Below are 23542 nucleotides of genomic sequence, written 5' to 3' on the forward strand. Positions count from 1 at the left end.
GGATGAAGGAATTTGTGGCGCCAGTGCAAAGACAAAAACATCTACATTTGTTATTTGTTAGCATAATGGATAAAAGAGTGTAAAAAGTAAAAAGTGTATTTAATCTGCTGTGATTGACATGCACCTGCATACAATGCACATGCTTATTCAATCCCACGCTACAGTGAATTATTTATCAATTCCCTTGTGCTGAGCATGGTGTTCTTGTGAAATATTGATGATCAGTTACAAGCCAGCGGCAAGCATTGGTCTGGTGTCCTTCTATATCCAAAGACTATGAATATATAATGTATTACTATTTACTTTGTGTGCTGTTGTATGTTCCCTGCTCTTAAAGCGGAAGTCAACCCAAATATATTTTTTTAAGAATATGGTGAATGCAGTCCCACTAGTTGAAACACATAATTCTGATTAATATTGCGTTTGTGGAATATGAACTAAGCAACAAAATCCACCCGTTTTTCGCCATCTCTGGTGGCGGCCATTTTGTCACTTCTGTCGACTGAAAATGACATCACACACCCTCAGGGCTCAGATAATGACGAATCATAGCTCAGCTTGAGAAAACAGGTGAGCCGTGATTGGTCGTTATCTGAGTCCAGAGGCTCTGTGATGTCATTTTCAGTCGACAGAAGTGACAAAATGGCCGCTTCCTGAGATGGCTAAAAACAGGTGGATTTTGCTGCTCAACTCATATTTCATATTTATCAGAATGCCTTGCTTCAACTAGTGGGCCTGCATAGAACATATTCTTGAAAAGAATATGTCTGGGTTGACTTCATCTTTAAGGATAGACTTACGAGATTCTATCGCAATGCATCGTTGGCAATAGTTCCCTCCTCTTGCTCTTCATGTTGCTTTTGAATGGAATCTGTTTAAAGACCAAATACATCATTTTTAATCACATAATCTCAACGAGCCTTTGCTGTATTCACTGTTAACTTTCACATTTTGTTTTCTCCTTCATAGAGCTCCAATTGCTCCATAGTGGGTTTTGTTTCCCATATGACGCGATTGAATTGCTGATCTAGTCATTTTCCATCTGGTTTTGTGCATCAGCCATGGATAAGAAGGATTCTAATTGGCTATGTTCAGAGTGCAGGACAATTCTGATTTTTTTTTTTGCCCCTATAGTGACATGTTATCAGATTTTTTCATGCAATGTGAAAGTACGATTGCGATTTTTTTACATTGTAAGGGGATATAATTTAGATATGTACTGCGTTTGCAGTATGTAGGCTCATCCGTACACATCCGACCTACACGTTATCAAAAGCCAAATTTGCGCTACTCACAATCGTCAGTGCATATGCAAAGTTATTAATAGTAACAGTGTTACCTTTTTATTTGACTTTAATTTAATCCCACCTGAATCATGAAGCATAAAATGGATGCTTGTGGTGATAGAAGTTATTTATTCATGCCAGAGGTGGGCATTTTACCAAATTTTTTTTTCGTGACGAACTGAATTGTAATCGTAAGTCCGTCAGTTAGCCTGAAGTCCGATGGTCCGCCAATTGGGCCCCCCCTCCCAAAAACGTCAGCAAAACGGGCATCCGCCTGTGACAGACTGACGGACAGTCACTGACGGACGCGGTTAATGACAATTACATTGACGGATGAAAACCCACTTCCGTCATTAGTCAGTCCGTCATTTTAAAAACGCGTGCCATCATTCGTCAGCGAAATGGCCGTCTGTCAGCGACTGAATGACGGACCGGTCCGTCGGTCTGACATAATGCCCACCTCTGATTTACGCAGACAGTTCATTTGCAATGTCATGACGTCATCTTTAGTAGACATCTCCATGAAATGAGGAGATCGAGTGAGGCCCTTTAGAAATCTATTTTTCTGTAATAACTTATGATAATTGATCACCCCCCTTCAAATGTACTGATATGGACATTTAAGTTGCCTATTCTTTGTGTCAAGTGAATCTTATTAATGCATCATTTTTTCCTTCAACAATGACATTTTCATTCTTTTCATAGTCTACACCCAGTGAAGACTTGAACTTTGTTCACATCAACAGCTTCTTGATATCAGCATATGTGTGACAAGTAGCTAAATTCAAAGCTGTTGCTATGATTACAATGGTCACATGATTGTTGGACGTACTGAAAGGTGTGACATGCAAGTGAAGTGTTTACTCTGTGCAGCAGATGTAAGACAATTGATGAGTGGAGGGGAAAACGAAGGATGCCAAAGAGGCTGATAGTAATTTCAAGTGACTGGGTGGTGAGAGGAGTGTGCATTTGGGTTTTGGGTACACACGCATCTCCATTTAGATTGGCATCCTGGTGTTTCCCCTGCTTTTATATTGGCAAGAAAACGTCTCTGGTGCCTTAAACATAGTTTTCTCTTCTTTTCTCAGAAATGACTTCTGACATCGTGATCTACTCATGGTCCTGCCAAATTACTAGCAGGTTGCTATTTTGTCATAGCTTCCGTTGTTGTTTTCCATGGCAGTGTGATTGAAACAAAAGCACAAAAAGCAACAGTAAAGCTAAGAGTGGGAAATTTACAGTACTGTATTACCTTATTACTTTAATTTATTAGAGTCACAATCATATCGATACATTTTACATTGTGGGAGGAGTCCAGGACCAACAACAATCCATTGCTGATTTTAATTCCCATTGGCAGAACTCAAAAAGGTCGAATTTGTTGTGCATGGCAGTGAAATAAAGACGACGTGGGGCAGGTGGTTCCCTCGGTGAAAAAAAAAATCCTTTTTCATTAGTTTTTTCTTTTGAGGCATTATCGAAAGACTCCTGTAACACGTAATGGGGATAGTCCAACGCGACGTGTGTGTTTAGCCCTGTGTTTTGGGTTTTGCCAGATTCTCCATAAAACTAACCTTTTCAACACTGGGCACCGCATTTCACTCTGGAATGACTTGACGGTCCTGAGATTTCATCATAGCCCGCACAGATTCAAGGCACTATGACATAGAAAAGCAGCCCCAGAACATAACAAACCCTGCCCTAAGTTTCACTGTAGGAACAGTGTTCTTTTCTTTGCAATGCTTCATTTTTGCGTTAGTGAACACAACTGATGCGACTTGCCAAAAAGCTGCAATTTTGTCTCTATCCAAAAGACGTGTCCCCCAGAAGCTATGCGGCTTGTTAAAACAATTCGATTCAAATTCTAGTCTCCATTTCAAGTTATTTCAGTGACCATGGTGGGTTTCTCTTTGTTAACAAAAGGGTATCTACACATTTGCCTACTGTCGTCGTGGACCAAACCAAATAACATGACAAACACTCATTGGCAGACATTATAAGGACCACTTGGCAGTTCAAAGCGTTGGACTAAAGTATAAGTGGACTGTAAAAAAGAGCCGGGTAGAGATAAAAAAAACAAAAACATCTGTGTTGGAAATGGAAGAAAGACATTGGGAGATAGATTTAGAAGTCATAATATCACAGTTTCAACAAGCACCTTTTACAGTATCTGCCATGTTGCTTCCCATCCCCCTGACATCTACATTATGTGTGCCAAAAACACGCATGAAGTTGAATATAAGGAACTGTACCCTTATTGACTGTTGAATTTTCACAAAAAGGCTAGTTCGGTTCTAGATTTGAGGTGTGGAGCCCGCCCCTTATGTCACTAGTCGGTTTGTTTCCTGGGGAATGTCACATGTCGTTTTTTGTTGTTACCAGGTGTGACCGGTGAAAGCTGTTTTGCATAATAACTGGTCATTGGTGAAAACAGTTCAACGGAGGTGAGAATCTTTGGGGAAGAGATGTTACGGCATTGTTTTAAGTAAGTTGCAAGTAAATTTGTAAGTATGTTGTACCACGCGTTGCTTGGTGTGTCGAGGGCACTCTCTCACTACACTGAGCCGCATAAACAACAATGCTGAGTTTTCCTCTAGCGTTATTTTGTCTTTGGAGTGATCGAACCGGATTTTAGCAAGCTGAGAGTGTTACTGGGATTCAAGTGCAGCAGTGTGTTGCGTTTGAAAAAAAAAAAACCCTCAGTATTTCTCTGAAAAACCAGCAACAGAAGGCTCCACCCCATTCCGCCAGCTGCATTTATTCTTCGGCTTTCCCTTTCACTAACGCGAGCGTGAAGTATGGTGGCCATAACAGGTCAGAAAGTTACACAAACCTGACTTGACATGGGCGTTAGATATTAAAGTGGAACATGTACCTCTCAGACTGACTGCAGTAATATTGCACAGGCTGTTACGGGTAACTAAAGGCTGATGTGAGAAATACAAGTATAAGCTAGCATGAATAAATCATGTTAGTGGCAGTGATTTGGCTTGGTGGCACAGTTAATGCCACACATTGTATTCACTGCATCCAAAAGTGTTCTGCTGCCTAAGAAGGCTGCGGTGCTATTTCCGGAAATGCTCCGTGGAGGAAGTGAAAATGTCTCTCAGGGCACATGTGGGGAAAACAAAGAAAGAGGGGGGGGGGGGGGGGTTGCTGTAATATGACTTAGCGCCGCTCACTTTGCATCTTTCACACTTCAATAGACTTGTCTTTGATTTCTGCAGCATGCTGCGGCATTAAGATTTTCACACTCATTATTTTTATCTCTTCATCTTTCTTTCCCTCCCTGTTATTTTTCCCATCCATCTCTCCGACTGTGGTTTGAGGGCTGTAAAGTCAATAGTGCTCACTAAAAGTACAACCATATGAATCATCACTGCTTGCGATTAACACCTGAACAGAAATGAGCTGATTTATTTAAGTTGTGTCAAGTGTGTGCGTCATCCAGTAAGAATTTGATTTTTAAATCAATCATCAGATCCAGTATTTACACTATTCACATTTGTTTTTATTGCACTCCCATCTTTCACTTGTCCTTGCTGTACCTGTTTTGGCATTGCAAATACAAACTAGAGCAGTTTTTTCCCTTTTTTTTTTTTTTGCCCAAGCGGTCATGATGCCATCAGTATACGTACCGTACTGTGTTTTTCAGAAGGACGGAAGGACAAGCTGCGAGTGTGACTTTATCTAGATCCAGGAAAATAGCCATCTTACGGCAGAGGGGACGATGAGCTAGTGACATGTAATACGATACAGGGAAGGTCACTTAGACAGCAGATTACGCTATACTTAAACAGTCACCTTCAGAGATCACATAACCATAATACCGTATAATGTGCTGTGGAGAAAATTCTCATTCACGGGTAATGAGACTTGGGTCAGAACAATGGCTCTGACGACTTGGAAATTAGGTCAGCTTTCTCATTAATATGTACTGTAGTTAAGAGTTGGCTAAAGTAGTGCAAAGCTGTGAGGGACAATTAAAAATCTGGACGGTGATGCTGTGCTGGACCAATATTAACTGGTGAAGTGGGCACTGTCCGACGATAACCTCGTAAATCTACAATTTTTAGCAAGGAGATTATTTTTACTGCGAAAAGTGTGTAGGTGAACAAGGTAACTGTCAATTGTCACTCAAAATATACTTCCACTTCACAGCACATCTCTGAGTTACTACTTTGCTCTGAAAATGAACAAAGACTCAAAACTCAGTGACGGCAGGCACCTATTCTCCTTGTTTGACGAAAACAAGTGCCAAACACCTCACATAACCTTGTTTTGCGCACTGAAAAGAGTCTGCAAATGCATGATGGTCAAATTCAGAAGGCTAAATTAGTCATTAGTAAACTAGAAATGCAGTTTGTAGTAGCCACTTTGTACCCTACTAGCCACCCTCCAATTATTTGAGACTGACGACTGTAATCTCTTTTAGAGTTTATTTATGATTGTCAACCATAATATTTTAATCCAGTGACTCACAGGAGTCTCACAGAGAAGTGGCAGTTTTGTAACGCAAATGTGCACCACAACTGTCACCTACACTTCAAATTATTTTCAATCTTTTCAATGACAAAGCCACAACACATGAAGATAATAATGATGTTTTTGGCCCAAGTTGAGATCCCTTGTACTGTTACAAACACCTACATTTGAATGGGATCAAAATAAAACTGCTCCACGCCCAAAATGTATACAGATACGGCAGACACACAACTATTGATTATATAAAGTCTATCAAAGAACAAAAAGGCAAGATTTGTTGCCGCGTCTGATAGGCAGTCAATGTAATCCACAATAACAGTTGACTTCCACAGTGCTAAGTGGCCTTTAAGATGCTGAGAGACACACACACACACACACACACATCTGGCAGAACGGTCGCTGACATTGACGGGTCAAAACGGCGCTTGTTTTAATCTGCGTTCATAAAAAGAAATCTGTTTTGTCATGTTTAATCACCAAGTCATTGCTTCGCGATATTTCATTCGAGCCGATCTAAAAATGGCTCACTCAACAGCTGTTTGGTTGCCCGCCAAACCCAACTGTTCAGGAACATTATCTCCTCCACCATGCTCAAACTTCATGTCGGCGCCATTTTCTCCTCAATCTTTGTCCAGCGCTCTCACCTCTTCCTAATGTGTTGGCATGTTTGATCTTGTCAATGTGCGGGGGATTACCAGAGCGATTTTTGGCAGTCATTGAGTTACCCTTCTATCTCCATCCTGCTTCAAAGCTGCCGTACAAGAACAAATGTGCTCACTTAGATTTCTACAAAGCCCTGGTATATCGATCATGCGCTCTTGGCCTTTATTTATTTATTTATTTATTAAGCAATAGTACAGGCTGATAATTGATTCAACAATGCTCTATTGGTTTTGCAGCAACTTTGTCCTTAGCTTTAGCGCATTTTTAGGGCCTGATTTGCTAAAAGGTTTTTGCACGTGCAAAATCAGGCGCAAACTGATGTGGGAGCAGCTTGACTAACTGGGCGCACTCACAATTGTGGCTGCCAAATAGACAAAATTGCTGTTGAATTCATTTTGTGCGTTCTTGGTGGAGTAGGTGCAAATTTAATAATTTAGTACGGGAAATGTGATGTATCTAAGATGAGACGAACTGTAAAGGCTGATTAGCCTCTTTAAAAAGTGTTTGAAAGACAGCTGCAATCAATGACTGTTACTGTAGCTGGGTTTCCATGAGAGATTTTCGCAATATTTCTGCAATTTCGATGAAGTACAATTTCTACTTGTAGCAAGTTGTAGGTGTTTCCATTGAAGAGTGTTTTGATTCTGAGGCGTAATTCCCGAAACGTCCTGTCTCGTGAGATCTTGTAAAATCTCAGGAAACGTTCTTGCGGGAGGATTGTTTACAGATGGACACGCAGAGTTGTTCGCAGAAACTACCAAGGTGTTGTTACAATTATTTTGGTTGCGTCTACAAATGTTGCCTGCGCTGTTGGAAACAGAAGACGAAGGAAGCGGATGCTATGAATCCAAAGATAAGAGGAATTCTAGTCATGTGACTTCCCCCACACGTTTCCATTACACTTTTGCGATATACTTCCAAACACACGTCTGATGAACCACGACACGATAGTATAAATAACGTTTTGGCAATATTTGAGGTTTTTTTTCAAAATGTCTGTTTCCATTACTTGTTTGCTAGTGCCCAACTTGCAATTTGCACATTTTTGAGGGAAATGGAAAACCAGGTTGTGACAAAACGAGAAAACAAAAATAATCACGACACTCTCTTTAACAATGCAATTTTGAAGCTTCTGAATCATTTAAGGTCCAACTTAGAAACAGTCACAAGAAGGAGTCATGCTAAAACACATTACAAAACTCCTTTCAGCTCTGCATTTCCTTGCATCCGGGTCATTTTGGCACATTAATGTACGTAATGTGATTGAGCACATACCGTATATCGAATTCCCATGCACACGAGGAGAGTTACTTTACTTTTAGTTTCACTAATCAAAGCTATCGATTTATTTTCTGCAACACATTTATGTGTGTTTGCCTCTTCCAATTCAACTACTTAAAACTTCATTTTGTCTTTTCAGAAATTTAGTGTCCACTATTTGGGATCCTGTGAAAATTTTACAAAGATCCAGTTTGTCATTTCTCTTTTCCATGATAAAATGTTTCCAAACAAATACAAAAATGACCAGCATCCCGCAAAGATTGTACTCAATCTTAGATGTTGACAGCATTTCACTTTAGTAGCACCATGCCCTCTTTAATGAAAAATAAACAAACTAAACCCCATTTCTTCATTTCTCCATCAACGCAGGTCATCAAAATATTTCGAGCAGTGCTAATAGTGGGACTTGCAGTCATCATCGGCTACAATTCTGTCAGAGGTGCAAGTCTGTAGCTTGCGGGCTAATTAACACTGCGGAGTTCAGACCATCATTTTTTGGGTGTTTCAATGTAGACCAACTCATGGTACAGCTCATTTCATTGGCGTAGCTGCAATTGTGCAGCAGTTTAAATCACAACTCCTTAACACTTTCTATTAGCCAGCAGTTACACCAAAGCTGACATTGACATTCGCGATGAGCAGTCGAGTCAGGGACAAGGTTCGATTACACTCACTATGATCCATTTTTACTAGCCCAATTTGGTTGATTATGTTCTGTATGTTTTGCATAGCACACTTCATGTGTGTCATGCCCCCATTCAAGTACACGCCAAAACAAAGTAACCCATTAGCTTGTTGGCCCTTAGTGGGTGAGGTGATCCAGAAGCACACATACATGCACTAACACACGCACACACACACACACACACACACACACACACACACACACACACACACACACACGGTCCCGAGGCTATGAGTGCACTGATAAAGTCTACTCCCAGAGTGACTTGCGATGCACCTTACACCAGCGACGTGTAGAAGATTGTCATGCCACATTTGTTCTACATGAAGTGATGTGGAGGAAACATCACTGCGGGGAGTTTGTGATGGAGATGAACTGCCAGCTTGGGAGAAAAAAAAAAAAAACACACACACATGAAAGCAGGCCACAGATTAAGGCGGCACGATGCGCTCGACTGGTTTACTGCATGACGATGTTCTGGTAGGGGAGTGGGAGGATGGGGGGTGTGATGTGTGACCTAAACAGCAAACGACTAAAAGGCACTCTGTTGAGAGAGGACCTCTGGAAAGACTGTGGTTAACAATGCAAAGGATTCCTCTCATTGTTGCGTGTAGAAAAGTGTGTTCAGCAAACACTCTTTGTTTCAAATGCTAAAAGTACCACAAGCAATACTAGAAAAAGATGTGACAAGGCCCCGCTGTTGGCTTTATAGTGTGAAGCAGTGTACACGTGACTTTCCCAACTATTGGGAGGGAGCAAGTGCCTAGTGTGCTTTTAACCCGGTGCGGCACTAACATCAGATGTAATGCACAGGATGAGAGACACAAGAATGTGATTACTGTTAAATTGTCAGTGACTGTTGCTGCTCCACCGTTTGTTTTCAAATCATTGCTTAACCCATTAAGGGCGGGAGAGCATAAGTGCGTTTCTACCACTAAAGCCGGGAGTGCTGTTTCGTGTTTCTCTCTTTCAAGCCGGAGAGCATATATGTCTTTTTTTTTTTTTTTTTTTTAATACAATGCTCAGTCTCTTAGCCAATGAAATGCATCAGAATATACGTGTGACGGCGTCGTGATTTGTCGGAGGATATCCGGAATTTTTTCGAGGAGTAATGGTGGCACAGTCGATCGCGGGAGCTCTGCTATAAGTCACGGCAGTGATAGAGGCGACACGCTCGCGGACTTTAAAGCCGTGAAACCATCCAAACATGATGCATGGTTAAGGTATATGTTCGTCGACAATAATGATTTCAACGTCTCTGTAAGAGAATACAGCATGGAAATTACCTCTTGATTTTTTTTTTTTTTCATTAAAAATAGTGCTTCACTTGCATCTTCGATTGAAACAGTAAAAATTAATGAACTCGGGCCTGTGTGAAAGCCACATGTCCGGGCTCTCAAATTCTTTAGTGCCGACGGGAGGTCCGTCACGCACGGACTCCCATTTCAAATAACGAATGACGGAAACTTTGAAACAATGATGGACTAAGCGCCAATGGAAGTGGATTTTCGTCCGTCGCTGGAATCGTCACTAAGCCCAGAGGTGGGTACGCCGTCAGTAGCAGCAAATTGCTGGGTCCACTTTGCCTTTCTGTCTTTGTCTGTGCTGTTTATACAGAACAACAACCCCCCAAAAAATATTTTTAAAATGCCAGCTCTAACAGCCAGTGTACATAAACCAACAAAATAACAATGGCAAACCTCTCTGCCTACATGCTTGGCTAAGGTAATCAACAACCTATCTGCAGTTGGTAAATGAGTAAACTCAATGTAGGATTAGGGTCTTCTTAGGACATGGATGAACAAATCTTTGGGGCACTCGTGCCAATGCAAAACATAGGCATGAGTCTACCTCTGACTAATGTGAAGCTAAAACACTACAGGACTGAGTTTAATGAGAGTCTGGTCCAAGCACGGCAACATTTACAAACACAAAGTTCACCATCTATTCCACATCTTGTAAACGACTGCAGTATCTTCAAACTGGTGGCTATTTGACCTGCAGAGCTCCAAAATAAGAAAAGAAAGAATAAGTGAGAGGGGAAAATAAAATTAGATTCTCCTTCCCATCAGGGAGGCACAAGGAGTTATCAAGCCTTGGGGTCTTAGAGCTAGAACAAACAGCGTCGTAAGAGTCAAGATGAGGCTAAACGGGATTGTCGTAGCTTCTAGTTATTATAATAAACTGACTGCATAGTATGAACAAGCTCCATAGAGAGAGCCTTTGATCAAGCTAATGTCTCCCTTGTGTCGGATTCATTTTAATATGGAGATAAAAGTGCACCTCTAATGCCGACACCTTTTCATCTGTGGACTCTGTGAGAAATATAACCCCTAGAAATCTAATTCTCTTTCTGAATCACAGATGTGCACAAAAACACAGGCTGGCAATCTGTTTTACATTTTCGCCTCAGTCTCCAAACCGCCGCTACCACCACCACCACCGCCACTGAACCCGTGTTAGCTCACAGCCCATGATGAGTTTGAGAGTTACTGAGGAGAGGCAGGGATTTGAGAAGATGGGAGCCGATAATCCAGGAAAGTGAGAGGTGGCAATGGGATTCGGCTAATACTCAAACAAGCGCTAGGCTTTGCAGAGCAGCTCACACGACGGCGATAAGCCTCACACAAATGTAGGTTTTATTGTGCGAAGAGAAGGTTAAAACCCGGAGTAAAAACATCTTATGACATCAGACAAGATGGTAATGCTGCAAAATACTCCGAAAATATAGCAGACGCATCACACTAAAAACTAGATGTTGCACCATTCGATCAGAACTTCAAGTGTAGAAGCAGAGATGGACACTTTACCCTATTTTGCCGGTCCGTCCGCGACAATGGGCACCTTTCTGTCATCGTCCCTCCATCCTTATTCATAAAAATCATCGTCCTCCGATAGTCCTTGCATTAGGTCAGTCCGTCCCCTACATTTTCAGTTTTTAATGCGTTATTTCGCAATAATGTAATTACTGCAAAATAATGCAACATTATTTTAGGAGGAAATGAAAGATTTCCACTTCCGGTTTAAGTGTACGTCTGTGCTGGCGGAGATTTTCACGCTCTAGAGATGTCCCGGACAAGGACATATTTTGCACGCAAAGGGATAAGTTATGTACTAAATGTTAATAAGTAGTTAACAAAACAAAATTGCTTTCCATCTTTTTTCCTGCGCCCCATAGACAGTACATCTTATCCCAGATTACACACGCAAGACAGGCTGGGCGTGTTTCTGTCAATCGTCCATGGTATTAAATGTGTTGAACCACTAGAGGGCAGACTATGCCTGTGAGTTCAATTTTACTGCAGGGAATGCACATTGGAGAGTTGCGGCAGGCAGCTAAGGGGACTCCGTGGTATTGCAGAAGAGAACAATGGTCTTGCTTTTTGAAAGAACCCGACACAGCGCATCATGCGGTACGTGACCCAGTTAAGGGATGATTACAGGGACAGGCAAAAACCCACTTCAGTCCTTGCTTAGTCTGTCCTTTTAAAAAAAAAAAAAAAAATTCTACGTCCTGTGTCCCCAAGGTGGGACTGACCGTTTTGTCCCTCAGACGGAATGCCCATCTCTGTGTAGAAGTTGTGCTACACTGGAAAAGTTTGACTGTCAAATGGTAATAGTTAATTGAATTTAGAATACGACCACAATGTTCAGGAAAACGTCTTAAAAAGCGTTTCCATAATTTAATATCTGTCCCTCAATAAATTTTGAGTGCCGCGATTAAAGACCACAACAATGAAGAATTTACAGCACACTTATCACAGCCTCTAAACAGCCTTTTTCAGAGTAGCCAGAGGGGCTGCTCAATCCCCATTCTCACTCTACTGCAGGGTGTGCCAACACGAGCACAGGTTCGCGTTACCATGACTACAGAGTCTGAATCGTGGGAGAAACATGGCTACCAAAAGAAGTCAAGCAGTACAGCCGTATACCTTTGAATCTTGAGTCTACAGGGGCCACTTGGACCAAACACTATTACTTGAGTTTTCTCTTTATTAAAGTTTAAGAAGTTCATGGCGATTCAGGATTTAATTTCTTCAAGGCATGATGACAGTTTTAAGGAAAATGCCTTTTTCCTGAACAAGTTGGAGAGGCATGGCGACAACAGGGTTACTGAATGCTGGCTTATAAACTTCATTCCACTTGGCTATTTTTATTGCATGTTTTCATCATGTCACGCGTGGGTTGCTCTGCTATTGAGTGTGCTAGTGACTGCCACATTGTTATGTTATATATTTTATGTGCCAGTTATCAGGTGCTAACACTGTTCACGAACACTAATCTGCATATTCAACAACACTGCAGCTCTTAGCTTCAACATGATAGTATTTTGGCATAATATGGCCATCAACAAAGGAAAAAAATGGCAAATCTTACAGTAGCTGCCAAATCACGGATGGAGAATCTTCACAATCTCAATCAAGATGCTGCTACTTGGTTGTGTAATTTCACACTTGATAGCAGGCTGCTTGACTCAAGAGACCCAAATATGTGTAGTACCGGTATATATAAGCAAATAACACATTTTCATGATCTGTACTCTTTACAGTAATAAGACCACAAATCTTGCAAAACCTCAATGCGGCTGGCATCAAAGGTTTCATTCTGCATGTTTTGCTTTTTTGAGATACTCAGCCATACTACTCCTGTTCTATTATTTCCGAAGAGAAAAACAGTTTCCAAATCTGGACAAACACCAGGCGGACCGACGTACAGCTAGGAATGTTTGATCTGAGAGGTTCTACTGTATTTACAGTGCATTACTCTTCAAACGGCAAGCAACACACCCAGGGCGAAAAGAAGTGACTAAAATATTTTTTGTATTTGTAGTGTGCAATGCTGCTGAACATGCAGACATTTTTTTCTGAAATGCTGCTGAACATGCAGATAATTTTTTTCTGATTATTAATTGTAAAACTCTGAATTGAATAAAAGATGTTTATTTGACGGGAATATCATCACGAGCGCCAGCTATAATTTATCCAGTGGCAATGACGATAAAAAATGAATATGTCATCAAAAGGTGATTGTTTTGCTGCATTTGTCATGGTTTCAGCAAACAGAACCGTCATCCTCAAAGACTTATAGTAGTACAATGTTTAAGAAGAACTTTCCAAACAGCTGCCAAACTTTTAAAAGGATGACACCTAATCTGGAATGTACACAACAGTGGAGGAAAAAAAATTACAGTGGGAAAACAATGACATCTCTTCCGGGCTTAGAGCAAAGCCCAAAAGCAAACATAAGTCATAAATCAGTGTAAAATGAAGGAGCTTAGCATGAAAAAAAAAAATGCAGAATGGTTTGGAAAAGTACGTAATCTCCGTTGTACTACACGGAAGATGTGACAAACATGACATGCAAACACAGACTGACCCTGCAGGTGCTGAGCGAAGGCTTAATGAAAGGGCCAGTTGTTTTTTTCAGCGAGCAGATGGATCGGCCTTTGGGCCTGCGCCGTTTCAATCTTGTCCCACATTGCTGCCATCACCCCTTTTAACAGCAGTTTCTTGCCAGCTCATCACAAACGCAGATAAGCAACACGCTCTGAATGGGCAGGGAGTCGCGAAACCCGTGTGGTCGATCTGCGCAGGAGCACGCATAAAAAGGCTGAACTGGCAGGGCATTCACATAAAAAGCATCCTCCATGCTCAAAGGAAGGCACATTTTCCAGCAATATATGATGCGGACATCATTGATAGGCACACCACATGGTGAAATCCTTTGGGGAAGCATGGTTGGACATTATGCAATTTTAATGGGCTTGCTCCAAATTCCTTCCCAGGCTGCACGGCACAAAATAGTTGATTAATCAAGCACGTACAGCATATTCTTATCCTCAATTCACACAAACTTGCATTACCTACAGTCGGCGCAAACACAGTAATCCCAAAGCAAATCCTCCTGTCCCATTATCTCTCAAACACAGACGCATAAACAGAGGATATAATATAATATAATATAATATAATATATATATATACACTTTACTTTGGATGTGGTTTCCCATCATACATATACATACACACATACATATTCATATTAGGGATGTGAATTTCGACTAATTTGCCCACCGACTAGTCTCAAATCGTATTTGCGACTAGTCGACTACTCTATAAGCAGGAAAACTTGAAATTTAATACATATTGAATTCAGTTTATAATGCAAATGTTTTGTGTATTTCCATAAGGGCTATTTCAGCCCAAACATTCAGGACAGTTTGTGAATTTAAATTCTATTGATGTAACAACAACTGACTGAATAAAAGTGAACAATTAAAAGAGAAACACATTTCTGATATATTTGCCAATGCAATGCATGGCATTTATTATGAATAATGTAATGAGTAATGGTACCGACTCCCAGTCCAGCGGAGTCTCATTCGCCATATGTTAGGTGCATTATCACGCACACAGGCGACGGCTTTATTCCCTAGTGCCCACGTACCCATCGCACTCCGCAGGAAAGCAGCCAAGTTTTCAGCTGTGTGTCTTTCCTCCAAGGCGCATGACGCACACAGCTGCGGAGATGTCCTTCGTCCACATACGTTATACACGTCATAGTGATGTAAGATTCGGTGGCTATGGACGTCCATCCGTCTGTAGTTAAAGCATTGGCCACATAGCTGACCCGCTCAAACGCTCGTAGTATCTCCTCTTTCATTTTGTTATGGCTACTCTCGAGTTGGGGCGTTTTGCAACTTGGCACCACGTACTCAGACTCGATATACAGCATTAATTTTTCGAACCGTCTGCCCTCAACAAAAGAAAGCGGCATCATATCGCGTCATTTTACAAATTAGTTGGGTAATCTTTGCTGTGCGGTGAGCATCGCAGCGCCTGGCTGGAACAAACGCTCTCATGCTCGTCTGACTGGCCCCGCCGCCATCGACCTGCAGATTCACATCGAGATTTACTTTGGATGTGGTTTCTCGTCGCTCCGGAAGAGTGGTTGTAAGCGACCTTATGCTTACAAAGCCTACAGACGACCTTGTTGTCATCTGCTGCATCAAAATACTCCCAAACGGTGCCATTGTTTTTCGTGGTAGCTTCGACATCTTCAGAATTGACTTTTCTTCCTCAAACTTAGTGTCCCCGCCTCACAGTTCTGAGGGCAGACAATCGTAAATGTTAAACCTATTAAATAATTCTGATCGCAAATCCCTGTGTAGGGCTGAATCACGGTCTCCGTGACTCGAACGATAGCCAATTAGAAAGTAACCGGAAGCTCACATCGTTCGGACACATCTGTACGAGCAATTGGTTGTTCAGAGTGTTTGTATAACCTGCCTCGCATGTCATTCACGACAATAAAAATGACAAGCAGAAGCGTTTGCAACGTCAACATAATTACCAGACAAGCTAAGGGTACACCTAACTTCTATGCCTTGTCTTTCTTCTATTTATCTTCTGACAGTCTGGATGCCCTGTGGCGCCATGCCGCCTGTCACAAATCAGTGTTGGTGCTACGACATACATTGTCCTGAATGTGGTGTGCCGCGCTGGCCATGTTTTGTACGCCACAGAAACACAATTAGAGCAGTAAGAACACACATGGCGGTTCTTTCCTTTGTGTGCCACAGGGTCTCTAGCATTTAAAAAAAAAAAAACATTCAAGATGTGAAAAAAAAAAAAAAAAAAAATCATGATCAACTACCACTCTTTACTAATACAACATCATGGTCAGCACTAAGAAGAGGGACAAGGGAGCATGGCCATGCACACACAGAAAGCACATGTCGGTACCTTCTGTACGGATGGTGAAGGGGGAGTCCCCCAGTCTCTTGGCTGAGAATTGCCCCCCCAGAGAAGTCATTAGAAAGCACAGGCTGAAGAAGCCTATTCCCACCACGAATATCCTGCAACACACACAAGCGCAGGGAAGGAGGGAAGTGTTAAAAGGAGTGAATTGAGTTTCATGTGAGACAGCGTGAAATTATGTGGGGGGGTAAGCAATTTGCAAGAATGAAGACATAGGCAAGGCATTTAGAGGCGGGTAAATTGTATTAGGCAGACAAAACGGGCAAATTACTTTGGGTTAGATTGGCAAGGCAAAGATTGACATGGCAAGGCCAGTGGAAAAGTGAAAAACAAAAATATAACAATCGCACGAGGAGAAAAACACTCAAGTTACACTTTTTACTAGATGGGCTTCAATTTGTTTTCGAAAAAGGCAATGGTGTGATGCATGTCGCCAAGTGAGGGCATCACAGCCGACAAGTTGCGCTGCACAAGGTCTTCGACTAGCCTGACAGCTGCCGTCCCAAGTACTGTATGCTCACGAAGCAAAAGCCTCCTTGTAATCATGAATGTACAATTGGATGAGCATAGTAACTTTGGGCTATGGGCCACATGCTTCTTTCATTCTCTGATGCACATGGTCTGGTAAATGTACATGAACAAATGCAAGTATTAATATTGGTGCTGTCCATAAAAAACACAACAACAACAACAAAAACAGTCGTGATTCTCAGTATTCTCGCAACCGTCAAACTACATATGCAGACAATGCATAAAAATGCTATTTGTTAAATTCTCTTTTTAACATTTGGCTGCTCCACTACATCCAATCCATTGCCTGTGTTTTGACAAGCAAAGCAAAGAAACATTCCGAAAGGTTTTTCATTGCTGGTGTTCAATGACGTTTATTTGAATTTGTTTATTTGAATTTGAATTTGTGTATATATATATATATATATATATATATATATATATATATATATATATTTTTTTTTTTACCTTTTTTTTTTTACATATCAGATTTTCAATATATTGGAGACACGGTGATACTATTGTTATCTTGGCCACCGTAAATGTCATATTGCATGATGATGATGTAATCATTGGCCAAATAATGATTTCTTGTTGTTATAGTTCAATCGTCGGTGACAAAGTTGTGAAACAGTGTGGCGATACTATTGTCATTGCCAAAATGTCAGAATATTGTGTTGCGATATTAGTTAGTTAGTTTTGTTATGGAGAGTAAAGGCATGACTCGCCTTGGTCGACTCATCTCATAATTTACTGCATCTCCAGTAATGTGATTTCACAATGTGATGTCAGCTGCAAAACATTGTGTTGTACCATAATTCCTTTATTATTGGCGAAATATTGCGTTATCGTATTGTGATGCTATTATTATGATTGATACCATGATTGTGGTTGGCAAAATAGTCATTCTGTAGCGTGCCATAGGGGTGAATGGCAAAATAGTCAGTTATCACAGGGGTGACTATAACCTTTTTGAAACAAAGCTACTTCTTGGGTACTGATTAATGCAAATTTACCCAAATTATCCTGAATTATTTTATTATCAATAATTACTTTCATCTACATGAAGACACTGATCATTTGAATGTTTTTTTTTTTTACAATATTTACAATGAATTAATGAGGTAGGAAATCCTTATGAGAGTGTTTACATTTTCAAACACTGACTTCTACAACAATCCTAGGAAATCACAACGTCCCATCACTGGTGAGCTATTCTTAGAACAGGTCTTGGAGTCTCCTGCTGCTGGCAAAAAAAAACAAAAAATAAATAAGTTGTATTAAGTGCTAAACTTCACATCCTTGCGCAAAAGGTGGCATCTTGTTTCTGTTGCGGCTGATGCTTACACCGAAGCTGTAAAACTGGAGAATAAACTCTATCCCCCGTTTCCGTGTTGGTGGCATTTATAAACATCACCACATGGTGAAAAAGTTGTTTTTACAGGCAGTGTAAAAAGGAGCCACAAATTCCAAAAAACTAGGCCAATAATGGGCTCTTAACAGCAGCATCAGCTGTTGTGCTTTGCATGGAACACATCTATTAGTGACACACGGCTACAGACTCCCTGGCTTTTGTGCAAAAATGTGTGTTTCGTAAAATCTCACGAGGGGCCAAATTGAGACAGCAGGGTATGCATTCTCCCTTGTTAAGACAGCCCAAAGAGATTCACGTTTGACTTCAAAGTGAGTAAAGGCAGGTGTTTTGTGTCTGGGTAAATCCTGACCCAGTTTAGCTACTGTTGTCAAAAGGATAACGATCAAAGGGTTATCTTAGCATGCCAAAAAGTCTTTGGGGGACCGGGGAGGGGGAAAATGTCTGATTTTCATCCAGTTAACAAAACAGCAATCGGCTTTCATGACCTACGAGGCAAGCCACGGTTTAAAAATGTGCTGACAGATGTAAGGCAATTTATTATTTCACTCCGGAACAAATTTTAGCAGCAGTTCAGAATAAGTGTCACTCCAAATTCAGAGGTAGTCGACCTATGTATTGGATAAATGAATGGACACAACATAAGAATGAATGATTATTCACAAGCGCACAGACGAGAGGTGTTGAGTAAATGCCCGGCCTAGTGTCGAAGTAGCGTCAGTCGTTCTGAATGCAACAAGTGAATATTAAATGTGGCTTGTTAGGAAGGCACTCCCAATGACAGCGAGGAAGTCACAAAACTTACTGATCCGGCTCACCCAAAGGGATGAAGAATATGCCGAATGCTGCGTGAGGTATAAGACTCTTGAGTTTACGAGCCTAGTAACCCAAGACGGGCCAGGTCGTGAAAATCCTTACAGCAAGTGTTCATTTTAGCTGAAAATCAAAGGAAGTGCCATTTTAATTTCTTTGTTGGGTGGAGAAGTGCGGGCGAGCGGTTAGCACGTCTGCCTCACGGGTCCGTCTGAGGTTCAGGGTTTGATTCATTACCTGTGGAGTTTGCTTGTTCTCCCAGGGTACCTCTGGCATTCCAAAACATGCATGTTGGATTGATTGAAAATTTAATTGTCCATAGGTGCGGATGTGTGTGTGAAAGGTTGCTTGTCTATATGTGCCCTGTGATTGGCCGGCAATCAGTCTAGGGTGTACCCCGGTCATGATTTTGCTGCTAAATTATTCAATTATAATTGCAGCATTACAGTAGGATGTCTAAAGTTGAGAAGAATATATATATATATATATTATATTGATTTAGCTCTTTCCTAAAAATAAGATATCAGGGTCAACGATATATATGTTCATCCTCAATTTCTAAATAATGTGCACTTGAAAGGCATTTAAAAGAAGATGTTTAAAAATATGATAATCATGTTTTGAAAGGGTACAGTTTAACAGTGCTTGTTTTCTATTGTTCCTAACGTCTGCGCAACTTGCAGACCAAAAAAAATTGAAATACGGGTCGCAGGGTGACAACGGTTGAGAACCAATGCTGTAGATCCACACTGAGCTATCGTCGCATAAATCTATTGGATGTCTGTTTAGATGAGCTCCGGCGATATCTTACGCACATCTTTAGGGATTGTGCATTTATTGTTATACAGTACACCGGAAAACAGAGTACTTAATCAAAATCCATGACACCAAACGTGCTAATTTTCCGCAGGCTGCTGTTTTAAGTGATCGCCAATTACAGTTCAAGGCAGACTAGAGCAATATCTAAAAGTTATTTCATTCGTTGACATGAGTATCTCGAATGCTGTGCATTTGTATGTTGGGAAGTGCAACACCGAGGTCGATATGAAGTGTAAAGAGGCATAAAATCTATTTAGCCGGCGCGAGGGTAGAGGGGCTGCTCCGAAGCCGTCCTAGGGCGATCGTCATCCCCTCTGATTATTATTCAGCTGTTTTGCAAAGGCTTGTTAGGTGGGTGACGCGGGAGGATTAGACCTTGCCCCTTCTGCACTGACAAGCCTTTAATTAACAGGCTTAAAAGTAAATGCTCCGCTCCCTTTAATTGGATCAGGAGAGGAGATGAGCTATCGGCTAATTGGCTCCCTCAAACATATACACCTATCTGATTTGGCCTCTCTGCAGATGATTTGAAAAGTGGAAGAGTTATGCCAGCTATGGGGGAGTTGTTGGCGTTCTCCGACAAAGTTTTACTGGCTCCAGTAATCGGCCTTCTGGCAAGTCTTTGGTTATTGTGTGGATATGTGAAGATAACGTCTCTTAACTTCGACCAGTCAATACTAACACACTTATTACTATTCTTCAGTTTTGCTGCATTTGATCATAGCTTTTAAAAAAATATATACATACATATATATAGTTACGTAGGGTTTAGCTGACATTTTTTCTAGAGCACAGTCCTCTGGATTGAAGCCGCCCTGCACTTGCAAAGCAGTTTGGGCAGCATTTATTGGCCACATTTTTTTTATTTGTGCTTCTTCCGCACGGCTAACGAGGAATCAAAACCGGCGTTGTAAAATCTGAATGATTCCGGTCATGCGTTCTGAACGTCTGACAGACCACACGCGAACAATTTCGTCCAGTCTCGTTTCGTCAACGAAAACGTCATAAGTTCCGTCATATTTTAGTCATCAAAGAGCCATGTTTAGCTCGTCAACGTGTCATTATCGCCATGAATAAAATAAAAAAAAGGGGCGTTAACGACACATTTCCACCATCGTCATCATTGACGAAAACAACACTGTTTGGAATAATATGTTCTACACACCATCACTAGTTTAAACATAGCATTCGGCTTAATATTGCGTTTGTGAAATATGAGTTAAGCAGCAAAATCCACCTTTTTTAGCCATCGCAGGTGGCAGCTATTTTGTCGCTTGCTGTCCACTGAAGATAACATCACAGTTGCGCAGGGCTCAGGTAACGACCAATCACAGCTCACCTGTTTTCTGAAGCCCAGTCATGATTGGTCGTTATCTGAGCCCCAAACAACTGTGATGTCATTTTCAGTCGACAGAAGTGACAAAATGTTTGCTGCCTGAGATGGCTAAAAAACAGGTGGATTTTGCTGCCTAACTCAGATTCCACAAATGTAATATTAATCCGAATGCCTTGTTTCAACTAGTGGGCCTGCATAGAAAATATATTATTGAAAAAAATGTTTGGGTTGACATCAGCTTTTACACCAAAAGAGGAAGAAGCAAATACAAGATTTTATATTTTGTATACAGTCAATTTCTGTTTTGTATGTTTAAAACATTTTTAGTACTCCCTATAATGGGATAGTTCACTCCAGAAAAAAATGCATACTGTTAATGTTGCACGCAGAGGTGCTGCTGTATCAAAATGAGCTGTCTTCACCCCACAAAAAATAGGTTACAAATCAACATTTCCATAATCATTATCAGATTTGATGGTTTAGTCACATACGTTCCCAAAAAGTGTTGTGTTACACGTTCATAAACGCGGGACTGAAATTGTGTTAAAATGAACAAAACTGTGAAATTTATCTTGGCTGGCCGGGAGCTCCCCTAAGCACCTGATCCTCGAATTGCCCTATGAGAACTTAACGAGAACACACCCAGTGGCTCCCAAAGTGCGGTACGAGTGCCACCTGTGGTACGTGGCTTCGTTATAGTGGTACGCGACATAATCACTGAATTAAATGTTCAAACTGACTTAAACTTTTTTTTAATCCACTACAGTAAGTAAGTATATTTGTTAAATATAGTTCAATAGTACATGTAGTCTTTTAGTATAGATTTTTTTTCAAACACTTATTTAAATGTGTGTCAAAGTTTAATTTTATTTTCCATTACGAAGGGCTGTGTTAAGGTTCAAACTGTTACAATGGATTAAAAAAACTACTTTTAATTGATTTTGGATAATCATTTTAGTCTACTATGCAACTGAATTTTTTGGAATGGTACTACGCAGTAGTATCGCATCCAACTATTTCCAGGATCAACAATTGAGAATATATTACTATATTGACAGAGGAATAACTACACACAGTCTGTCTGTAAACAAAAAAAGAATCAAATTAACATTGCTATGTATGTAACAAACACAAAATGCAATACAGTAGCAACACACTATTTGAGAGCACATACCTTAACATATTTGAATTTATGTTGGGCCTGAGTGGTAGGCTATTTGGTGTAAAAAAGTTTGAGCACCAACTGCAATGACATAAAATATAGCTGACAAGTGTACAACTGATTGCGAGCCGGCATCATAACAATCATAACACACTGACGACTAATTGGACTCAGCTGAGCTAATACCACCTAATAACTGCAAGTATCTGTTACACATAAACAGTTCTGAAAGGATCCGTCTAATTCTTGGGTTGCCAGCTTGAGAACTCAACCCAACGCCCCAATATGATAAGCATGTTTCCAGATAAGAAAGTCGAGGTCGGGAGAAAACGGGATTTGAAGTAGGCAGCTCCTTACCTGAACGGCTTGAACGTCACGAGCCATCTTCTGACCATAATTTTGCCGTCGTTGCTGACAGTCGTCATTTCCCAAAACGAGCGACCCCAGAGATGGAATCGAAGCTCCCGGCTTGTAGCAGCTGCTGCGCAAACATGTTGTCAGCGTTCCAACCGGCGAATTGAGAAAAACGGAATTTCCCTGGTGGAAAAGTGAAAAGTTTTTTACAGAGTCTCCTTTTTATCCCAGCGGTGTCCGGCGACTCCGAGGTGATGTCGCCGCACGTTGTTTTTCCGTCTTTTAACGACTTCAGGATAACGGCGCCGTAGAACGTGGGTTGAGTTGGCGAGCGTCTGCTTCGGCGCGCCGGAAGCCGTGAACGAGTCCACGTAGCGCTTCGACAAGACTGGTCGAACTTCTCACAGAAGCACACCCGAATGTGCCGAATCTGAGTGGCTCCCGGCAATATGTTCGCTTCATGTGTCAAGCTAGGCTAAGGATGAGCAAATCATCCGGTGATTATTTCACAATAAAGTACCTCTTCATACGTCACACCAAATCACGCAAAGGAGCACGGTGTAAACTACAGGAATGATTATACAAGTTTAGTTTAAAACATTAATACCGCCATATAACGCGTACAACGCCATAACAAATAATCCATCAATATTTATAAAATCTTGTTTTGGGACTAAGATGTTTTTCCACACGGTTTGCACTCTACTTCCGGTAAACTTCAACATCGTTGACACGTGTGATGGACAGCTCCGCCGGCTGCTCCATTTGCTCAAGACAGCATTAAACCTCCGTATCCAACCAACAAACGAACCTAGAGTACAACTAGTACCTTCACCACTAACACTAGTAAAAAGTAATAAATTATCATCATCACAATAATAATAATCATCATAGTGTTCAATCGTTATCGTTTAGATGTACTGTATATAGTTGAAAAAGCAACTCAGACAAAATAATATTAATGTTACAACTATACTGTAAAATTTAAAGTAAACGAATATTGTAAATTAATTTACA

The 23542-nt window shown here is 41.0% G+C and overlaps 1 protein-coding gene across 1 annotated transcript in view; it reads right to left on the reverse strand.

Moving 5' to 3' along the window:
• LOC147146250 (alpha-1,6-mannosylglycoprotein 6-beta-N-acetylglucosaminyltransferase B-like) overlaps positions 1-23091 on the reverse strand; it is a 91705-nt gene extending 68614 nt beyond the window's left edge. The window contains exons 1-2 of the mRNA XM_086034021.1: positions 22529-23091; positions 16145-16257 (exon numbers count right to left, since the gene is read on the reverse strand). Of these exons, the coding sequence (XP_085890147.1) occupies positions 16145-16257; positions 22529-22596 (181 nt within the window). The 5' untranslated portion in view covers positions 22597-23091. The remainder of the gene's footprint in view (positions 1-16144; positions 16258-22528) is intronic.
• Positions 23092-23542: the final 451 nt, after the last annotated feature.

The sequence above is a fragment of the Filicampus tigris genome, chromosome 6 (genome assembly GCF_054856515.1).
Source record: "Filicampus tigris isolate MCC_2025a chromosome 6, RoL_Ftig_1.0, whole genome shotgun sequence".
NCBI classification, from domain to species: Eukaryota; Metazoa; Chordata; class Actinopteri; order Syngnathiformes; family Syngnathidae; genus Filicampus; species Filicampus tigris.